Consider the following 22,377-nt stretch of genomic DNA (forward strand, 5'->3'; position numbering starts at 1 on the left):
TAAACACCATTGTTTAATGGTGAGGCAACCCCCCCCCATAAAAAATCTATACCTACGTCACTGCCCACACCCCCACCCCACAAGTGCTTTTTGCAGTGATGTTTCACTCATGGAATAGCCAAATCTATTGAAAGTTCACAATAAATAAAATATATAAAATAAAAATGGCAGATTACCATATTTTGCTAGACAATTGGCAGTTTACCCACATATTTCTTTACAGTTTTATTTACTGGGATAGGTGCTACAACAACCTAAAAGATGAGGAAGAGCAGCAGGCCATCAAATTTTAAGACGCATAACAGGATCACACACACATTTATAAGGGGCTTCATGTGGTACACAGAAAATCCAAAAGTGCTAGGATGAGGTTCTTGGTGTGATTAAAGGAAGATGCATAGATAGATTACTGCGCAGTATCTCGAAAATATACTGAGTGTCCAAGTAAAACATAACCCACACTGGTAGTTTGCAAGACAGGATTAATAATTCTAGTAATCTCATTAGCAACATTAACGTAATACATAGACTTTCACATAGTTTTCAACTATTGAAGAGTTGTACTACATTAATTACCCAACAACCACTTTGAGCTTATTTATTATTTCATTTATTTACAAACACTATATTCTGCTTTTCTGCCCAATCAGGATTACCAGCTAACAATTAAAAACAAATCAATATAAAAACACATCAGAAAACCAATATTACTAAAGCTTATATTTAAAAACACAGAAACAAGCAATTAAAACTTAGGGCAGGACAAAGGGTCACTGATGGGACACTAGTTGAAACAAAAAGTCTCCACACACTGGGTGAAGACAGTGATGAAAGGAGACAAACATTCCTTAGAAGGGAGTTCCATAATTTTGGTGCCATGACCAAGAAGGACATATCTCGGGATTCCACATGTCTAAGCTTAGGGGGCATCTAAACCAGGGCCTGAGAAGATGATCACAGTGGTCAGGTAGCTTTGTATTAGACTAGGCCAGGGGTAGGGAACCTGCGGCTCTCCAGATGTTCAGGAACTACAATTCCCATCAGCCTCTGTCAGCATGGCCAATTGGCCATGCTGGTAGGGGCTGATGGGAATTGTAGTTCCTGAACATCTGGAGAGCCGCAGGTTCCCTACCCCTGGACTAGGCAGTCCTTAATGTATGCCAGTCCCAATCAATGTCTTAAGAGCAGCACCAGCACCTTGAACTGATCCCAGAAACAAATCGGAGCCAGTGTAGACGGACCAAGACTGGAGTGATAAGGTCCCTACAATCCAGGCAACAGCCTGACTTTACCAATTGAAGCATCATATATTAGGAAAAACAGCGTATAAGGACATTATATTCATTATGTACACAGAGATTAACATTTTACTACAACTCAAATTATTCTGCATGGACTCAAAAATAAGAATATTTGCAAACATTCCTTTGCCTGGCAGTTGGCATCTGATTGTGCTATGATCATTGCCCAAGGTCTGCAGGCCAAATGAGCAATATTATTAAAGGAAGGTTATGCTGTGACAATGTCTCCAAGTGCCATTCAAAAAAAATATTTTAGTGGATAAACGGGCAATATTGTATCATACCTCACTGTATCATCCCAGTGGAATTTCTTTCTTGGTCCTGCAACCCTCTTTCCTGGCTTCTCATCATCTTCCTCTTCTGAGCCATTCTTTTCTCGTTCATCTTCTGCCTGCAATCTAGACCCAAACCAGTAACTGCCTTGTTGAAAAAATAGGTATACTTATTTCCAATATTAGTTTGCAGATGTTAAAAGTTCTGAATGAATGTAAAGAGTGGGGGCGGGGGGGAGGAAAGAATGCAGACAGAGAAGAGATGGTCAGTAAAGGCATAGACAATAGTGATCTGTGTGGAAAGACAAGGAACTGGGCAGACTACTCTGCCTCAGGTCTGGAGAGCCCCTTCCAGTCAGGGGAGATTTTGACAGACCAATGGTCTTATTCAGTATAAGGCAGCTTCATGTGTTCATGTGCCTAAAACGGAAACTTGTTCTACAACCTTAACACCTAGAAATCTGTTTTTTTCCCTAAGAGAAAAAAGTATTTCATATATCAAACTGATTCAAAATGTCAATTTCTGCGATTAAGTGAAGATTCTACAGAACATACACACCCAGATGTAATTAACGTTTTGTGTTTGCTTCTTAACTATTTACCACATTTCCAACTTGTAGAGGAAATGCTCATAGTATAACTGAATGAAAACAAACGCAGGTAGTCTGCTGAAGAAGAAGCTTCACTAGTTCCAAGTTCTTTGTTGTGTGAAACACTACAAACAAGCAAGAACAAGTGATCCAAGACTTGTTCCACGCCATTTTGTGAAGGTTTCCACTATGGCTGTTTTCCCTCATTCTTTACCTATTATACTGTGAACAAAACTTCAAATGAAAGTTTCAAAAGAACAATCACAAAACAATTACAGAGAGCAGTAAGTGCCCCCTCCCCTGGGAAGTGTCTGCCTTTTCATAGCCCTGCTTTCTTCCATGAATCGTGTACATTAGCCAAATATATCCCATGGCTCAAGTACATACTTGGCATTCTTGGCCTGACTGTGGGCCTGGCAGTCCTCCTGGTATTTGAATAACTGGTCAGGCATGACATTGCTGACAGCCAATTTCAGTTTTTGCAATGGTTCCTTCAAGCAGTCATCCTGAAAAGACATAAATAGTAGAATAGTGATGTAAGACTCTATCCAACTGATACGTTTCCCAAATGGTCCCTTCTGTTTGGAACAAATATATCTCCTGAAGTGACAATTTGGTTGTTAATTTTTTTTTTTGCTCGTCTGCTGTCTAGAAGGAAATTTAGAATAACTTCATTCTAAGTAAGAACAGAGAAAAAAAAGAGAACAAATGAAATTATCTTCTATATTGGTAATGAAGCCCTTACCTGATAAACCAGGCTAGTCTAATCTTATCTGATCTAAGAAGCTAAGGAGGGTCAGAACTGATTAGAATTTGGATGGGAGACCACCAAGGAACTGCAGGATCCTACACAGAAGCAGACAATAGTAAACCTCCTCTGAATGTCTCTTGCCTTGAAAACCCTTTGGGATTGCCATAAATCGCCTGCAACTTGACAGCACTTTCTACTATCATACTGGCAATAAAAGCGTAACAGCAAAAATATTATATAGAACTGGACATCCTTTTTGCAAATGGCGCACCAAAACATTTGTAATGCAAAATTTTGGCTTTTTTTTCCTTCCCAGGATGCATGTGAAGCTACAGTGACCTGTAGGGGACCTCCATGGCCCTGCAATTTCCAGGCAAGAAAATAAAAAATCTCTCCCCACCCCCCTTCCCCAGTGTTTGGGACTGGAATGGTTGGCAGCCAGAGATTCCCCCCTGCAACCAAGTATCTCCCCTAATCTGAACATGGAGGCCGCCAATTGAATTCTAGCGAATCCATTTAAATGATAGATGGACAGGGGGAAATTGGATGTTTCCTGGTGCCGCAGTTTGCACAGGCAAGCAGGAAGCATTTGAAACCTGGGTTACAGAGAAAAGATCACTTGTTTAGCAATCTTCATTTAACCTGGGTTGGGCTCTCTAAAATGGATCTGACCCATTTGGGGGGAGTGTTCTATGCGAACCTCTGCCCCCAAAATGGTTTTTTGCCTTCTTATCCCATTTAGATTGGCTGTGTAGAATCTCCCTAAAAACCACTGATACTCACAGCCAACAGACGTAAGCCAGTTTCAAATCTAAACTGTCATGAGTCCTATTCAATGAAACTCTCACTGTGTAAGAGCTTGAAACTCAATATACTACAATTCTTAGGGTTCATGATTCTTAAAACATTTTGATCCCATATTCCTTCAATTTGTGGCAGCCAGCACCTTTAAAATACAAAATTTAATTGTATATAAAAACCTTTTAGATTGAAAGCTTCGTTGTACAGGAAACCATGTGGATGACCCATCTCTAATAGTCTACCCTCCTATATAACCATATTGCAGATCCTTTTACCTGAACATTGAGGTGAAGCTTCTTCAAACGTTTTATCAATGTGTCCTTATTGCATGGCACGAAAGCCTCGAGGTGAGAGTACACTCCATTGCAGATGTGAGGACTCAATTCCTGTAACTGCAGCTCAATACTGACAAATGGAAAACAAATTTGCAATAAATGAAAAATAGCTGAGGAAGGCAAAGATTTACTTAAAAGGCTTCCTAAGGGTGCTGCATATTTTACTTTTCAAAATGTACACCCCCAACTTTCTGTCCTCATAATGGCCACCAAAGCAACTAACAAATTAAAAACACACATGATATCACATATTTTAGAATAACTTTAAACCAATGTGAAATACATCATTAAAACAAATACCAGTGCTAAAACATACACACAAAAACAAAAAAGCGTTAAAACATTGAGTTGGAATAAGGGATCATTAACAAAAAAAATAAAAGTCTTGTCCTACTGGAAAAAGATGGTAACAAGAAATAACAGATGAGTCTCTCTGAGGAGAAAGTTCCACAGTTCCAGTGCCGCAATCAAGAAGTCCTTCTGCCAGGTTGCTACCTGCCCAAGCTCAAAAGGAAGGAGCCCCAAAGCAGGGTCTCAGAAGATAATCACACTGGTCAAGAACGTTCATAAGTGAGAAGACTATTCTTCAGGTATGTTGGTCCCAAATTTTACACAGTTTTAAAGGTCAACACCAGCACTTTAAATTCTACCCCAAAACAGACTGGGAGCTAGTTATAGATAGACCAAGATTGACGTGATATCCTTGCTGCTGCATTCTGCACCAAATTAAGATTCTGAACATTTTTAAGGGCAGTCGCAAGTTCATTACATTGCAGTAATCTAAATGTGACCAGAACTTGCATCATAATGGGCAGATTTCTTCTGCCCAAGAAAGGCCACAGCAGGGTAGCCAATAGAAGCTGGCAAATGGCAATCCTGTTCATGGCTGCCACTCGTTCATGAACCTGTTCCTTCAAGGAGGGTGCAACACTTTTCAGAACAGTTGACCCCTTAAATTCCAGGTGAGACCTTCCTCTCACCAACAGCACTGTTGCTTTGTCGAAGTTAAGCTTCAGCAGTTTAGCCTGCATCCACTCCAAAACTGCCTGAAGGTATCTGTTCAGTGTGTGTACAGCACTGCTGGGAGAGGCCAGAAGTGCAAGACAGAGCTGATTATCATTTGCACACTGGTGACAGCTCAGCCCAGTTCTCGGAATGATCTCACCCAGTGGTTTCACCTAGCTCGTAAAGAGCACAAAGAACAAGGTGCAGCCTTGTAGGGCCCTACAGGCCAGAGGGCTTGTTCTTATGTTCTTATGTTCTTAGGGCTAAGCTCCCAGGACCACTTTCTGAAAGCTGCTCTTTAGGAAGGATGAACCACGGTAAAATAGTGCCTCCCAATCCCAGCTTAGAAAGATGGTGCAGAAGGATACTAACACTGATGGTGTCAAAAAACACTGTGAGGTACAGGAGAATGAATAAGCCTTGACTGTCTCTTGGCACAGACCATCCACCAGGATGACCAGGGCTATATTCAGTTCCATAGCCAGGCTGGAAAGTATCCAGACTACATGATACAGCCACTGGAAGAATAGTGAGCTGAATGACTATAAGTAGTAAATGAATTTAGGTTTAGCTACATAAATATTCAGGAGCTGCGTGGTGTAGTGGTTGAAGTGCTTGCACTGCCACTCACACGGTCAGGAGTTCGAGCCCCCTGTGGGTCAGATATCCTGGCAGCTGGTTCATGGTCAACTCAGCAATCCATCAATTCCTTGGTCGGTAAATGAGTACCTAGCATATAGCTGGGGGGTAAAGAATAGCCGGGGAAAGCAATGGCAAACTACCCCACAAAAACGGCTTGCCTATAAAATCACTGCTTGCAGTGGTACCCCAGGATCCGATACGACTGAAGGGGAAACTTTACTTACATAAATATTCAGCCTGGATTCTATACTACACAATTTATAAAGAGCAAGGACACAGCAGAGCTTAGAAGGAGGCTTTTCTCTGTACAGCAGAGAGGAACTGGGGAGTCTTTTCCCACATAAATTTGCATACATATTACTCTTTTTCAATTAGAAAGATCTTAAGATAAGCATAGTTGAAAAACTTTTACCTTTAAAAAAATCCACCTACTTGATTATCCCAAAATTTTGCAGGACATCAGCTTATTCTCATTCCCTTTCCTAAACTAAACACTCTCATCATAAAAAAACACTTACTCCAGCAGGATATTGTTCATGTCCTGTGTGAAGAATTTCTTTCTACCTTCTTCATCAAAGAGCTTGGCAGCCTAGAAGAAGCAAAAACAAAGACAACTTTGGGTACATTTTATCCCAAAATGCCTATCTTGCCTGTTGAGCTGCTCTCTGTTTGACTGTTAATTGCACAGATAAGTCACAAAGTAGTTTAGAAAACAATCACTACTGTCATGTACTATATGTGTACATTAGTTACCTTACAATGCCACATAGCTATTACTTCTTCCTCAATCATATGAATGATGATCAGGCATAGGCATTATAACATAAAAATCATTTATTTGTACAATCATATGATTTATGATCAGGTATAAGCATTGTAACAAACAAATCACTTGCTTCTAACTAATATTTTTGGGTGGTTGGAAAAAGGAGTTAATAAAGTACCTTAATGTCCCTCCACCATATCAAGATGTTTCCTGAACTCAAATGCCATATAGATAAAGAGCAAAAGTTACACTGCTTATGTAAAAATGTATTTTAGAGAACACCAGGGAGGGCATATGCAAAACTTCCATCCCTCAAAATACCAATACGGTTGTGGCATTTCCACAAACACATATATTTTAAAACATTGGTAGTTTATTCATTCAGCTGTACATCATCTAAGACTGAGTAATCAAGCATATGTGCATATGCAAATTAGCCTTCAACTAAGAAAGGAGAGTTCTTCAATTGAATTAAAACAGACAATTGGAATATCTACTAGTGGAACTTGCAAAGGTAGGAGAACAGAATTTCTACTTGGTGGTACATATATTTCTGATTAAAGATTCACTTTTAGAAACCTTAGTAAGCAAACAGATGACCTCCAGGGACTGTCACTCGTACTCTCTCATAAGTAACATATAAGAACAACTGCAGCATTTGCGAGTTCAATGCAACTTGTGTATAACTTGGGATAACTAAAAGTGAACAAGTCGGCTGCTACTTTCAGCTAATAATGTTTGAACACATTTTATGGAAAGGTAGAATACAAATATTTTAAGTAAATAATGTTTTCCATGTAGGCTTTAGGATGACACATGCTGTCCAAGTTCAAGTTTGATTCAACAACTCTTCTCAAAATTCAGCACTAGGGAGGCCAATACTTACATTTCTAAGATCTTCAATGCGCTTTTCCAGATGTGCTGGCAGACGTTCTGGGAGGGCAGGGACCTGTTTCAATGTCAGGATCTCAGAGGGATGAGATGGATGAGTGGAACTTCCATTTTCCCCAGATGGTTCAGAAACTGGGCTGCCATTGGAGGCACCATCAAGCAGCCTATCCAAGTCAATATCTCCCAGGATCTCTAGGGCACTTTCGGTTTCCTGCAGGAGCTCATGCTCATTTGTGCAGCCAAAAATAGAAAGGTCTGTAACATTGAGGTTCAAGTCAGAGATGTCACTTCCAGCAGTGGCTGGGGCAGCTGGGAGTTTATTGGGTGCAGAGTTGGAAACAGCCACGGTGCAATTCTGAGTCACTTCTTTCTTCCTGAAAGCTTCCTCTTCCTTCTGCAACTTTTGAATCATAGCAGACAATGAGAATGAATCCTTGTACTGCTTCTTTTTTTTCTTTTCAGATTTATGTGAATTTAAGGCCACCACTCTGCAAAAAAGAAAAGAGAAAAGCAGTTAAAAAGTCAATCAACCACACTCTCAAACAAGAACCTAATTTTAGTTAAACATCATTAATCTTCAGCAGTAGAACATTTACGAATTATTATTAATGAATGTACCATTTCCCAGGTTTCCATTGCAATTCCACAGAAAGGCTGGTAATCACATTTCCCATCAAGAGTTTCAGGTCACTTTTAAATAATTTGCTTTACAAAGTCTTCAACAAGGACTGAAAATTGCAAAGTAATTTTCACAACATGATTCTTCACTTAGCCCTATTATAAGTTATAAACTTAGAAACAGCCGGTGTTAGAAGCTCTGACTATTTTCCTGGCAGGTAGTTTTAAGTAGAGATTAGGGTTGGTAAATGGGAAAAAAATTCGGCCCCGGTTCGGATTCGGGTCCAGTTCGGATGTATGGGGTCGGATCCCATCTGGAGCCTGCTGTATTCGGATATTAACTGGACTCGAGATTCCTCGGCTGGTTTTATTTTGATGTTTCTTCCCTGTTTTCGTAGCGTAATTTTGAAGATATTGGCATGAAAATTCCAGGGCATCTTCAGAATTGTTCTGATTTCATGCCCCCAAGTTTGGTGGCAGTTTATTCAGGGGCCTGGTTAGGATCTTCAAAGATAGGCCCACATATTCCATTGTTGCCAATGGAAGCCAATGGAATATAGGGTTATTTTGAGTGGTCCATAACAGGGTCTCAACCAAACTGTACCAAACTTCTGGGGTATGGATCAGAACAGTATCTGAAGATAATTCCCATAATTATGTTGATATCTTTTAGGGTCAAAAGCCCCTACAGGCACCCCAGGATTTTGCCTTAAGATTCTGTGGTTTGCATTGAATTTTCAATTGCTTCAATGGGGAATTCCCAAGCCTGCAGAGGGCGCATTTTAAGCATCATCACCGAAACTTCAGGCGTCTCCCAGACGCCATTCTGACTACACCTCCCATGTCGGTGCAGTTTGGTTCAGGGGGCCTTGCTATGGACCCACAAACAGGTGGTCCATTATCACCCAATGTAGGAGGGGATGAAAAATGCAAAATCCATTTTTTTTTTTTAAAGCTCTCGGATAAATTACATTTTAGCTAGAGACACCGCAACTTTGGTGGCATCATCTGGAGACTTTCAAGGATCATACCCCCTAGGTTTGGCAGCTCTGGTTGAGGGGCCAAAGGATCCTTGAGGAACCTTTGCTTTTAAAACAGATTTTATGCTACTGTGCGGATGTTTTGTGTGATTTTGGGTGACTCGGCGAGAAAATCATTAGGATCGTGGAGGATCCATTCTTTTGATCATGTTCTTGGGGCAATTGCCGGGGCCAGCCATGAAGTTTGGATGTGTGACTGCTTTGTGCAGACATGCGTCTGGGCGACTTGTGCCATGATGTGGTGGTGGATTTTAAAGTGACTGGAAGTGAAAACCATGGATCCTGAGGATCCATGCTTTTAACCATGCTTTTGGCGGCACTGTTGGGCCAAGGCGAAGATGGATGTGTGACTGCTTTGTTCAGACATGCGGCTCCAAGGACTTGTGCCATGTTGTGGTGGTGGATTTTGGGTGATCAAGTGAAACTATGGATCCTTGAGGATCCAGCGCTTTTAATCCATGTTTTGCTGCACTGTGGTAAGAAACTCCCAGGCAGGTGAATTCATAATAAATTTATTACAAAGCTTTTAGTTAAAGGTCCAGTTAAAGTAGTTGATTTTTTCAGTTAAAGTGTTGTTTTGCCACATTTCTAACATTGTGGGATGTGGATTCCTTCACTTTGCTTCTTTTCCCCAGCACTTTTTTCTTCCAGCCTTACTGTGCTGTCCTGCCTTCCACTGGCGGAGAAGCCTGTGATTGTGGCTTTCCCTCACTCCCTTCCATCCCCTGATGTCACAAGCAGTTCTCAGCTGCATCCCAGGCGCACGCCCAGGAAGTGCTCACACGACCCCGCCGCTTCTGTGCTGGGTCGCTAAAAGGCCGCTCAGAAGAGCCGCCTGATGCCGCTACTGAGGCACGATACGCAGCGTGGGCTGCATCGGGCGCTGTGCCTGCCGGGGAACCCCGCCACTGGCGCAGCGCCGGGCTGGCTGCAAGGGGAAAGGCTTGAAGGGTGCAGCGCGGGCGGGCTGCTGTGGCCGCTCTCGCCGGGATGGAGGAACCCCGCCGGGCCTCCCGGGCGCAGCCGGAGCCTACGGTAGTGGGGAAAGGCCCCAGCAGCAGCGGGCGGGGCGGCTTTGGCACAGGCCGCCTCTGCCGTGAGGGAGGAACCCCGCTTACCTCAAGTAACGCTGGGGCTTACGGGCAAGTGGGGAAAGGCTCCAGCTGTGAGCGGCAGGGCTGGCTAAAGCGGGTGGCCGCCTGCGGGGAGGGAGGAGGTACCCCGCCATCTCCCTGGCGCAGCGCCGGAGCCACGGTAAGGGAAAGGCCCAGCTGCAGCGGGCGGGCGGCTGCTGCGGCCGCCTTCTGCCGTGGGATGGAGGAGGAACCCCGCTGGCCACTGGCAGCCGGAGCTTAATGTGCGGGAAAGGCCCAGCAGCAGCGGGCGGGCGGCCGCGCTTCGTGGCCTTCTGCCGTGGAGGCGGAGGAGGAACCCCGCATCTCTGGCGCAACGCCGGGCTTAGCGCGGTGCGCCCAGCTGTATGCAGGGCGGGCAGCGTATCGCCCGCCGTGGAGGGAGGAGGTACCGCCACTCAAGCAGCGTGGAGCTTACGGGCGGGAAAGGCCTGAAGCGCAGCGGGCGGGCTGCCGTACGCCTCGCCGGGGAGGAGGAACCCCGCCACTGGCAGCCGGGCTTACGGGGCGTGGTGCGGCCCAGCTGCATGGGGCGCCGCCTGTGGGCCGCCGCCGCAGGAGGAGGAACCCCGCCACTGGCGAGCGCCGGGCCACGGCGGGAAGGCCTACGTGGCAGCGGGCGGGCTGCCGCGCTTCGGTGGCCGCCCCTGCCGCGGGGTGGGAGGGAGGTAGAAACCCGCCATCTCCCGCGCAGCGCCGGGCCACGGTAAGGAAAGGCCCAGTGACACTGTGTAAGGCCCTTCTTGGGTGGGAAACTTTGTGGGACCATTCTCTGGGTGGGTTTTTATTTTGTAGTTTTAGCCCCATCATCCCACCGCCACTTGCCAGGAGCCGTGCTGGGAGTTCGGGGTCTTGGGCTCTCGCGCTGGCCGGGGAAATGAGGCTGGGTGGGGGTGGGTGCTTGTGGTGGACTTGGCGGGAGTGGTGTGGGGAGCCGGGCGCTTTGGCGCGGAGTAGGGTTTGTTTTGTTTTTTTACTTGGAAGCTGTCATCCTGCTACCGCGGAGTCTGGCCGTCCCGGCTTCTGCAGAGGCGAGCCGGGCCAGAAGGGAGTTAAATTTTATTTTCCCAGGCTGGCTCGAGAAGCTGCTGCTTACCGGGAAGGGCCAACTTCGGATTAAGTGAGGAGGGGGCAGGCTCGCCTCGCCCTCGGACCTAACTGGTTGATCTCGGCCTGATTTGTTGCCTCGAGGGCCGAATCACAACTTAGTAGATGTGTCAAAGGAAGAAATCATTACAAAACCCAAGCTTATATTAATGACTATACCACAACTATTTTTTAACACATTCAGCAAAAAAACAGCTCACAACTGACAAGCTCTGACACAAATGATTTACCATTAGTTCCGAACCAAAACAGAATAATCTATGCTAGAAATATAGATAAGCTCACCCCAGCTGCTTAGAAACTTTCATCTTTCGTGGCTTTTTCTCCTTCTCTGCCTCTTCCTCTTTCCGTTTGCGCTTCTTCATTCCACGGTCCTCACCATCTTTCAGTTTAGCTACCTGGAGTGGACAAAGAACAATTACTTCATCAGTGAAATAATGTAATATCAACTGTAAAGTTTTAAGACCAAACAAGATCTATCTAGTCTGGCAATTTGTTTCCAAACAGCCTGGTACATAGGGGATTTGATGGCAATCGTTAACCTATGTTTACTCACCATCATTCTTCATTTACAGGTTATAGATGTTACTTAATAAGCTCAGGTGGGTTGCAAAAACTGTATTGTACTACTATGACAGAATTTATACTATGTCACTATTATATTCTAGAAACAATTTCAAGTTTGGGTTTTGCCATAAAAGCCTTTAACAACTTGAGTCTCACAAATAGCCTCTCCCATTTTATTATCATATCCATTACAACCAGCTGGACTATACATCCATGGTAGAATATATGGAATCCACACAGATAGTCCCATTTTGAATCAGTGGCATCTTCAGTTGGAAAGACTTCAAAAACCAGCAAGAAAAGATGTCTGCAGCCAGTCAAATAAACAGTAAGGCTACATGCAACTCAGTACTAGACTTCATGATAAAGTATATGATGCTGTAACTCAGGGGTCCCCAAACTTTTTAAACAGGGGGCCAGTTCACTGTCCCTCAGACTGTTGGAGGGCCGGACTAAAAAAAACTATGAACAAATTCTTATGCACAAATGATTGTAAAATGTTTGATTTCACCTTTCAGCCTTTCTGTCATGGTCTATTTTTAGAACAGTGACCAAAGTATGTCAAGTACAGGGTGGACTCCAAATATTGTTGGGGAGGCTGTGGAATACCTTCCCCTGTAAAAAAAAAAAGCAGAACTTTCCCAATGAAACATTCCATCTAACCCAGGATCAGGTATCTTCCTGGGTTCTTTCCTCCCTAGCAGCCAGAGAGCGATTCGCCAGCCTGGCTGATGCCAATGGGAGTGAGGCAGAACAGAAAGCCTGAAAGCAACACATGTAGTAGTCGAGAGGGAAGGGCAGAGCAGGCGTTGCCACATGTAAGGTTTCCAACTCTGGGTCAGAAAATTCATGGAGATTTGGGGGTGCCATCATGTAACTGCAATCAACGGCCATTGGGGCCGGTTCCTCCTCTCCCTCGAGCCCCCACTGCACATGAATGGAGCCATCGCCGCCATGCCTGGTGGGCCGGATAAATGCCTTCAGGGGGCCACATTTGGCCCCCGGGCCGTAGTTTGGGGACCCCTGCTGTAACTTAACTGGACCATCCATGTACTCTTTGAATAGTAACAGAACACAGAAAACAGCCAAAATTAAAACAGAATATGTGTGTTAATTATGTAATTTGATATGAAAAATGGAAGATTGTGATACGCTTTAAAGTTTGTGATTTGTGATACGCTTTAAAGTTTGAAAACAACTGTAAAAATATGAATCTGAAGAAACTAGTACTGCTCACTTTAGATGGCCTATGCTTTTTGCCTTCTGTAAAGCCTTCCTCCTCAGAGTCAGATGCCTGGCGGAACTGCAGAGTTCCAGTGTTTATGTAAAAGCCTCCATATTTTGTAGTCAATGATGCAGGAACCAGTTCATCATACTGAGAAGGAAATGGAAGAGTCAGGGTAGCAGACAGTTATCACTTTACTAACATGAAATGATGATTTGCTATGCTGCAAAATGCAGCACCAAACAGTATATATAAAGACAATCATATATGTTTATACTACCATACTGGTGGAAATGTTGTCAGAAGTCTACAATACACAGAGCAAAGCTTAAAAGCAATCTGAATGAAGATAAGGAGTGCTACAGTGCTAACAGTATGAGAGTACCCCACCAAAATCTCCAGAATGCTGGCTTAGAAGTGATGTAATGTGCATCATTAAGGATAAACATGATCATTAATGTAAGTTATCTTTCTGACAAACAGATTTATGACTATAATATATCAAATAAGAGTCAGATAGCATCCAAAGCTGAGCAGGTCTACAAACAGCTGGTGCCTGGGAGATGGTCTATGTGAGAACCTCAGGAGCTCCTGGAAGAAGAGAAGGATACAGGTATAAAAATCCGATTAACTCACAGCTTCTGAGTTATCAATAAAAGGATCAGTTTCATCATAGCCATAGCCTATGTCAATGAGATCCTGAAGGCGGTCCTTCCGATGCTTGTGAGTCTTTCCTGCCTGAAACATAAAAGAAATAGGCATTTGAGGGCAAAAGATGATTTAAGATAAAAGTGAAAGCTTGAGGCGGCTTCAAAGTCTGCATAAAACTAAAGCAGTGTTATTAGATTCCTATTTGACATTTAAAAGAGCTATCAGATTTAAATCAAGGTCCATGATCATCACATAGTTGTGAAAATTTATAGCAGAAGCCTCTCAGAGATATAACCAATCCAAAGCTTAACCAACCAACCACTAGTAATTCTATCATCTTGCTCTATAAGAAATATATTGTTTGTTCTATAAATTACATCTAATCTGCAACATGGCCATCCATGTCTGTGCCTACATAAATCCCAAGATTAGAGTCATGAACAGACAAGACAGATCTTCCTACAAACTTCAAACAAGCTCCAGGTTTGCAGTATTTGAAATCTACAGTAAAAGACCAAACCAATAAAAAAGACAAATTTAACCCCAAATGTAATAGAAGGAGCACCTGCAGTTTTAAGAAATGAATTACCTTAGCAGCCTTTGGTAGGCACAACAGTCAGGCTTGGTTTCTGTCAATAAAAGGCATTGGGAGAGGACAGGGATGTTTCGGCCTTTGAGTGAAAGCTCACCAGGGACAGGCCATACACCAACCACTGGAGATTTGCTATCATCCGATCTGCATGATTCACCTGAGCCTGGCTGCTTACTACTGATCTTGGGCTGGTTACATATTCTCAGCATAACCTACTTTGCCCAGATGTAGTGAGGATGAAACGGAGGAGAATGATCCCCATTGTGGATCATTGATCCTCTGGGTCCCCACTGTGGAGGAAGATGGGATATAAATGAAGTAAGAAATAATCAATATGGCTGAAGATGGGTGGCAGGTAAAACGTAGGTTGGTTGTTGGGTAGGAAGGAAGGAAGGAAGGAAGGAAGGAAGGAAGGAAGGAAGGAAGGAAGGAAGGAAGGAAGGAAGGAAGGAAGGAAGGAAGGAAGGAAGGAAGGAAGGAAGGAAGGAAGGAAGGAAGGAAGGAAGGAAGGAAGGAAGGAAGGAAGGAAGGAAGGAAGCAAGCAAGCAAGCAAGCAAGCAAGCAAGCAAGCAAGCAAGCAAGCAAGCAAGCAAGCAAGCAAGCAAGCAAGCAAAGGAAGGTGAGGATGTAAGGTTGCCATGTGAAGAGAAAACAGTGTGGGCAGGGGAATCCAGAGGAAAGTTAGGTGCCCTTCGCAAATCCTTGTCCATTTTCCACAACGCACCTAGGCCCAGCAGCTAACACTGCACATAGTTCTCCCATGTAGAGGCTGCCAGGGGAGAGAAGGGAAAGCTGCAGACAGAGGGGCAGATAAAGGTAGGGTGGCTAGTCAGTGAGACAGAGAAATAAGCAGTTAAAGGGGAGAGGCTATGGGGGCTTTCAGGGAAGGAAAACAGGAAATAGTTGGAAAGGGGGAAATCCTAGCAGATCCCACAGTTATATGTTAGGTGATAAGTACACTGGCAATCTCAGGCACTGAAGACCCTATGTTTGCTGTTGGGGGAATATTAATGTTCATGTTGAGGCTGCCCTGACAGGAGCAGCTCAGGACTTCATGGCCACTGACATCCACAGGACTGTTCTGGAATGTACTGAGACCTGCACATAAGCATGTTATACACCTGACTAAGTTTTCTCTGGAGATAAGGTACATGGTTTGATAATGGAAGATTTTTCTATTTTGCCCTTGCCATGAGCCAACCATTATCTGGTAACATTTAGAATCATGGACCCTTGGAACCTCCACAAGCGCAGGGCTAGGGAAACAATTAGGATGGTCCACGCTAGGAGGTTCATGGATTAAGAGGGGTCTCCTGATGTTTCTTGGGGTTTTTCCAGTCCAACAAGGTTGGTGCTTTTATTGCAGCCTATGGAAATGACCTGAGCTGTGAGTATAATAGCTCCTGAGAGTGCTCTCTTTTTTCCATTTCAGAATGTCCTTTGGCTTACTGAGGAGCTTTGGATGAAGAAATAACAGGGCAGATGGTTAGAGTGCAAGTGTAGGAAAACTTGAACTGAATGTGACCAAACACAAGTGAGAGAACATGATCATGCTTATCATGTGGAAGTATGGCAGAGAACCACGCTCATATTTGAACCACCACTGGTTTTACACAATGACATTTGTAGATCTTTCCTAAGTTATGAAGGGGCTTTTATCTCAAGTCCAAGATAATTTTAACCTGGAAAATATACCCACTGTGATTTCTCTGCAATGCATTTTGCAGAGAATTGCTTGCATATGCCACAGCTTAGATACAACAGTTGCACTGTTTCCATCTCATGATAATTCCAGAGTGCCATCTGATCATAGCTGTATGGATGACTCTCAGTTGGTGAGACCTGATGAAGCAGACAAGGTGTTTCAAAGTGTGGGGTATACCACATCCAATTCTGATCCTTGCCACTTGTGAATGAGGGTATCCATGCAAGGCTGAGTTAGCTGTCTGGGTACAGGAGGTAGGAATGCATCTCAATCGCTCAGAAAACATCCCCCTAAAAATGACCTTTACCAGTAGACTGATAAGAGGTACATGTGCCTGTTGATTCCTCAGGACCTCTATGTAGCTTTCCATACCATTAACCATGGAATCCCTCCGAAGAGGCTGGCTGGGCTAGGAGTAGGGGACGTTATGCGTCAGTGGTTCCACACTTACCTGACCAACCACTTCTAGAAGATAGGACTGGAGGACTATTGCTTGGTCTCATGGTATTTGTGCTGACAGGGTTATTTAACATCTCTATTAAATCACCAGGAGACCTGGAATGAGGTGCCATCAACACACAAATTACACCCAGCTCTATTTCTTCTTAACACCTAAGTCTAGGTGGGTCTGCGGAAGTCCTAAATAGGTTCTTGGAGAAGGTAATGGGGTAGATGAGGTTTGATGAACTGAAGCTCAATCCAGATGAGGTGCTGTCAGTCAATGGAGAAACTGCTTGGAGACTGAAGTCAGCCTTGTCCTGGAAAGGGTTGTATTTGGGGAAGGAGCAGACTCGTGTTTTGGGGGTGGCAGCAGATCCTGGCCTATGGTTGGAGGTTAAGAGCTCCTCTGCAGCACACAGTGCCTTTGATGAGCTCCAGATGGTTTGCCAGCTACAGATATTCTTCAAAGAGTGATCTGGCCACAGAAACTCATGTCCTGATCACATCCAACTCAAATTACTGTAATGTGCTCTACATGAGGCTGCCTTTGAAACAGTTCAAAAACTGTTAAACAATGTGGCACCCAGAGGGGAGTACACGGATCATATAACCCCTATGCTGAAACATCTGCACTGGCTAACCATCATTTTACAGTCCTTATTTAAAGTGCTGGTTCTTACTTTTAAGGCCCTAAATGGTTTAGGGCCAGGGAAACTCCTGTAAGATCCAGCCCACCAGTTAAAATCTGCCTCTCAAGCCTTGTTCTCTATGACCCTGATTTCAGAGGTGAAGCAGATGGCAACTAGAGAGCATTTTTTGTGGTTCCACCTTGTCTTTAGATCACCTTCCCCCCTTGAGGTTTGCTTACCTAGTACCTAAGTTACTTTCTTCTAGGTGCCAGGCATATCTTTTTACCTAAGCTTTTAATTAGGAGGTTTATCTTATCAGTGATTTAATGGTCTGCATCTGTTTTATGGACAGTTTTTATACTGCTTATGTCAAGTTGCTTTTTTCAATACTGTGATTTTAAATTGAAAGCAGTGCAAGTAGGACTCTGAAGAGGCAACATGGACATAGTCTAAATGAATAATATGATTGTATATGCGTGGGGTGTAAAGTACCATCAAGTCATAGCCAATTTGGCAAGAGACATTTAGAGGTGGTTTGCCATTATCTGCTTCTGCATAGTTCTGGACTTCCTCGGTGGTCTCCCATCCAAATGCTATTCACAGCTGACACTGGTTAGTTTCTGAGATCTGGCTATAAATAAATACATACACCAACCAGTCAGAAAAATCTTCCCATGGTAATGGGATGATTCAGATACTATTCTCTCATATTGAAAAAGCATATTAAAATCTATCTCAGCCTGTTTCAGAATCCTGAAGAGGGCAGGTTACTTTCCGTGAGTTGGAGCAGAGAGCTGTGATCATATTTTGTTCTCTTTCTCCTGAACAGAAGAAACTACTGCAGCCACACACCAGAACCTCCTCAGCAGATGCATGCAGATATTAAGAAAGCTCCAAATTTTTTCGTAAAATTATGGGCCTGCCAAACTGTGTACCGTATGCGGCCCTCTGTTTAGAACTGGGCCAAAATTCATTAGTTTATAGGGCTTGGTTGAGAGCTTTTAAATTTTGGCTTCGCCTGCATTTCTCACATGATGAGCACTCGCTGATTCACCTACTTTTGTCTGATACTCAGGCTAATCCATGGTTCTCTCTGATCGAAAGAAAGATTGAATCACTTGGTATATCTCTCGACTCGCTTTTCCCGCTATCTAGTTCAGAATCCTACAACTTGTTAAAACAAAAATTGTTGGAAAGCGAATGGATTAATTTATTTAGGGCTGCTATGAAAACTTGTTCACCCTTACATCTTTCAATACCCCTATATCAAAACAGGATGGCTCCCTATTTGTATTTTTTTTTGACTAATCCAATGCAGAGAAAGAGCCCTCCACGCTACTCTGCTCGCTTCAATGTTTTCCCCTCCAGCTTTATTGCGTGGTAGATTTAACAATAACTTGGAAATGAGCGAAGAAGGGCATGCCTCTTGTGGTGAACAACAAATTGAAACATTGGCACATCAACTGCTTTGCTGCCCTAAATCTGCTAATATTAGGATCACAAAATATTCCTAATATTCTTTCTAGGATACCTAGTGAAATGGGAGAATCAGGTAGACTTCCTTTCCTTCTGGACAATTCTGACAATGAAACTTGTGAATTGGTTGCACAATTTTTACTGGAGGTGATGCACAATCAATAATTTATATTTTATCTTAAACCTTTGTATTTGTATACCTTTTATCTCAGGTTTTTTATTGTATTATGATTATTGTTATGCCAAATAAAGGCTTATTATTATTATTATATTAAGAAAGCAACAGTATATCACTTACTATGGCAAAAACAGGGGAAACTATTTGCTATAAACAATATGTAAGGTTGCAGGACTTTTTAAAAAGCTATGTCCTAATGCAAGAATGTTTGCTCCTCATTTTTGAAATTCCAAACCAGACAGTAACATTGAGACCTAAAATTATGAATCTCCACACAAGAGAAAGTTTGTGTGAATCAATCCAGTGTACCAGTCTTTTGAGAAAAGGTAACAGTTCTTACATAAAATATAGTGCTTCACTCCTATGAATCAAAGAATGACTATGATAAAGAAAATGTATACTAAAAGAAAATAACACATTCAGAAAATGTATTGAATAAAATCAGTGAAGGATTCTTTTGGTGTTTTCAGAATGGCTTTTGCTGCAAAAAAGAAAAACGTAACCATTGGAAGACTCAAAGAGCTGCTGTGAGGCTCAGAGCCCACCATGGCACACATTACCTTTGGGTCAGATTCTCAAGTGCGCATGTTTCCCCTCCTTTTCAGAATGCACCATACCGTAGATCAAAGAAGCCCCACGATTTCCAGGAGTGGGGAAAGCATGCCCTCTGCCTGTGCTTTCCATACTGCTCTGCTGCTTCACCAAGGCCTACCTGCCCTCCAGAGGGTTCTCTATCCTCGCACTCTGGTCGTCCCTTCAGGAACATGTTGGGACCATCCCCTCCACTCCCACTCCTTTGTCTGCCCCTTCTTTGCCCCAGGCCTGTTTTTCCTCCCTGCTGGCTGTTGACCAACCTGTTAGTTATGGCCCCTGTCCCACCCACCCCATGCTGGTGCTCCTGCACCATATTATCTTTTTGCCTCCATTGATTTTGTTTTTGCCATTTCAGGGTTGGGTGCAGTGTCACTACCTGCTTAGGAGGTGACTCAGTTGCACGGTTGCTGGGCCATCACTGGAGCAGCTTCCCCTCGCCCTGACTGCGCAGCCCAACAACAAATTCTTGAAAATATGTTATATGCCTCTACAGTGAACATAGAAACAATAATAATCTAATCTATAACTCATCCTGCATTTAAAAAAGTGCTATACATTTTGAATGAGTAAACACTAGTTTTTGGAGCAACAGTGGTGTAGTGGTTAAGAGCAGGTGCACTCTAATCTGGAGGAACTGGGTTTGATTCCCTGCTCTGCCGCTTGAGCTGTGGAGGTTTATCTTAGCCCATGCACTCCAACACACACCAGCTGGGTGACCTTGGGCTAGTCACAGTTCTTCTGAGCTCTCTCAGCCCCACCTACCTCGCAGAGTTGTTTGTTGTGAGGGAGGAAGGAAGGAAAAGGAGATTGTCAGCCCCTTTAAGTCTCCTAACAGGAGAGAAAGGGGGGATATAAATCCAACTCTTCTTCTTCTTCTTAAACAACATGGCAATCATTCCAATCCAAGGAGAAAATATTTCATAAGAATTTTTCTTTAATTTGCCCACTAGAAACATTGAAAGAAGCCAGACTGTTCCCCCACCCCATCCTTAACATCTGTAACCCTATATTCCTATATCTAGTACACGAGAGCTGGCACCCAAGCAAATTTGTATGGTGGGGTCAATTAATAGCTATGCTTGAGAGTTCTACAAAACACAGCGAACCCTCCAGAATGTAATTTAATTTATTAATTTGGGTATACAAAATAAATTTTAAAAACCCGTGTCTCTATATGTGGTTCCATCTCCTGCAGTAGTCATTTCCTGGTTGGCTCTGCTTCCTATGGCAGCCATTTTGTAGTTGTGACCACCACTCTGTATCTGAATTGCAAAGGTGACCATAGGCTCATAAAGGTTGGGAGCCCAGTTGTACACCTGACTGGCACACATAAAAGTGTAGGATTGCAATAAAAATCCTCACAATATTAATTATGTGTATTACTTTCTACTGATATGCATCACTATGAACTAAATGTAAAGAGAATTTGAGTCATAGTGAGAAAAATTCAGCTAATACCTGAACAGTGAAGTTGTTAACAGATGTTGACTTACATATTTTGCTTCAAACTTCTTAGCCAGCATTTCCACTTCATGTTGCTCACGCTCTTCATCATTAAATGGATCAACCACTGTGGACTTTTTCTGAGGGACACACAAAAGATCAGTCAATGTTTACAGAAAAACTTGCTTAATAGAAATAAGGAGTTACAGCATCACTACGCTGCATTGCTTTGATTGCATAAACACAGTTCCGGCTAGGAAGCAGTAAGTTGGTAGCAAATACAGCTTTTCAAGTACATCGTTACTACCATTAAAATTTACTTTCAGGAAGTGCAAATGAGATCTGTTTACTAGCACACTAAAGTGCCCTCCCTAAGTCTTTGTAGAGTATCCCAGCACATGACATGAACTGAAGGCAAAGCTACACATATACCTATAATACAGAGGTGAATAAGTTATATTAATGAAATATCAGTACAAAGAAATCAACAGTGATCTAAGCTCAAAGCTGATAAACTGCGAGCTAATTCTCAAGCTTCATCAATTTTAAACGACTCTTTCCACACCTTAAACAAATACTCACTTACAAATGAACATGCGTTATAAACCCTGCCCATCTCTGTATCCTATAGTAAACTAGAAGACCCCCAAACAAAAGCTGCAAAACTAGGTCTCCCAAAGACAAGGCAGCATTTTTTTTCTACAGATAATGATAAAATTATCAGCATTCTTGAGTTCTGATCTTCAAAATCAATAAAGCAACAAAAAAAGTAACCTTTTACTAGTTTAAAATGACTTTTTCATAGGTCCAGGCAGATAACAGCCAAAGCACAAATCCAGGTGAGATGAAATATTTCATGAATAGAAAGATTAATATGTTGTTTCACAGGGATCAAAAATCCTCCTATTACTATCTCCATGAGCTGCTGCATGGTTTGTGAGGAGAAGGAACAAGAAGAATCTACAGAATCCATCACTAAGGGAACTATAGACCAGCTTCAAATCGGGATTATCTCAAACCTACCTTGACGTTGGGGGTAGCCCAGCCCATTTCCTCTTTGGGCATTCTGCAAACAGCTTTCTAGAAATGCACCCCTAGAGCAGTAGAAAGTTTCTAAACCATTTGAGAAAGCGTGCTTGGGCAAAATCAAGAATTTGGGTTTTTGCTAATTGTTTAAGACAGCTATTTTTTTAAGGAACACGGATTGGTGTCCTCGGCAGTTGGGCTAGCAGCAACTCTGCATAGTAGCCACAGGAAAGGAAGCTGAAGATCTACAGGATTGAGCTGGGAAGGCTTCTTAATGAGAGAGATCTAGTTGGCAGTTATATAATTTTCAGAAACTGGTAGAAATGGTATTTGGAAATTTCTGCTGAAATTCTTAAGTTTTATTTTTTCAATTCAAATTAAAAATCAAAGTAACAAGAATTCAAGTGCAAACATCTAAATGCATTTTTATTTTTATTTATTTATTTATTTATTATTCTACTTTTATACCGCCCTCCCCCGAAGGGCTCAGGGCGGTTTACAACAGTGATAAGACAATAAATATTAAAACAATTTAAAAGCAGCATCCAATTTCTGTATCAATTAAAATAAAGATGGCGTCCCGCTATTAAAACTCCTA

The 22,377-nt window shown here is 42.9% G+C and overlaps 1 protein-coding gene across 1 annotated transcript in view; it reads right to left on the bottom strand.

Moving 5' to 3' along the window:
- The window catches only part of UBN2 (ubinuclein 2), a 47,298-nt gene that overhangs the window by 19,723 nt on the left and 5,198 nt on the right, over positions 1 to 22,377 (bottom strand). The window contains exons 2-10 of the mRNA XM_048500904.1: positions 20,804 to 20,893; positions 13,681 to 13,782; positions 13,057 to 13,194; positions 11,538 to 11,650; positions 7,350 to 7,842; positions 6,216 to 6,286; positions 3,991 to 4,120; positions 2,551 to 2,669; positions 1,586 to 1,699 (exon numbers count right to left, since the gene is read on the bottom strand). Of these exons, the coding sequence (XP_048356861.1) occupies positions 1,586 to 1,699; positions 2,551 to 2,669; positions 3,991 to 4,120; positions 6,216 to 6,286; positions 7,350 to 7,842; positions 11,538 to 11,650; positions 13,057 to 13,194; positions 13,681 to 13,782; positions 20,804 to 20,893 (1,370 nt within the window). The remainder of the gene's footprint in view (positions 1 to 1,585; positions 1,700 to 2,550; positions 2,670 to 3,990; positions 4,121 to 6,215; positions 6,287 to 7,349; positions 7,843 to 11,537; positions 11,651 to 13,056; positions 13,195 to 13,680; positions 13,783 to 20,803; positions 20,894 to 22,377) is intronic.

Source organism: Sphaerodactylus townsendi, linkage group LG06, assembly GCF_021028975.2.
Source record: "Sphaerodactylus townsendi isolate TG3544 linkage group LG06, MPM_Stown_v2.3, whole genome shotgun sequence".
In the NCBI taxonomy this organism is placed as follows: Eukaryota; Metazoa; Chordata; class Lepidosauria; order Squamata; family Sphaerodactylidae; genus Sphaerodactylus; species Sphaerodactylus townsendi.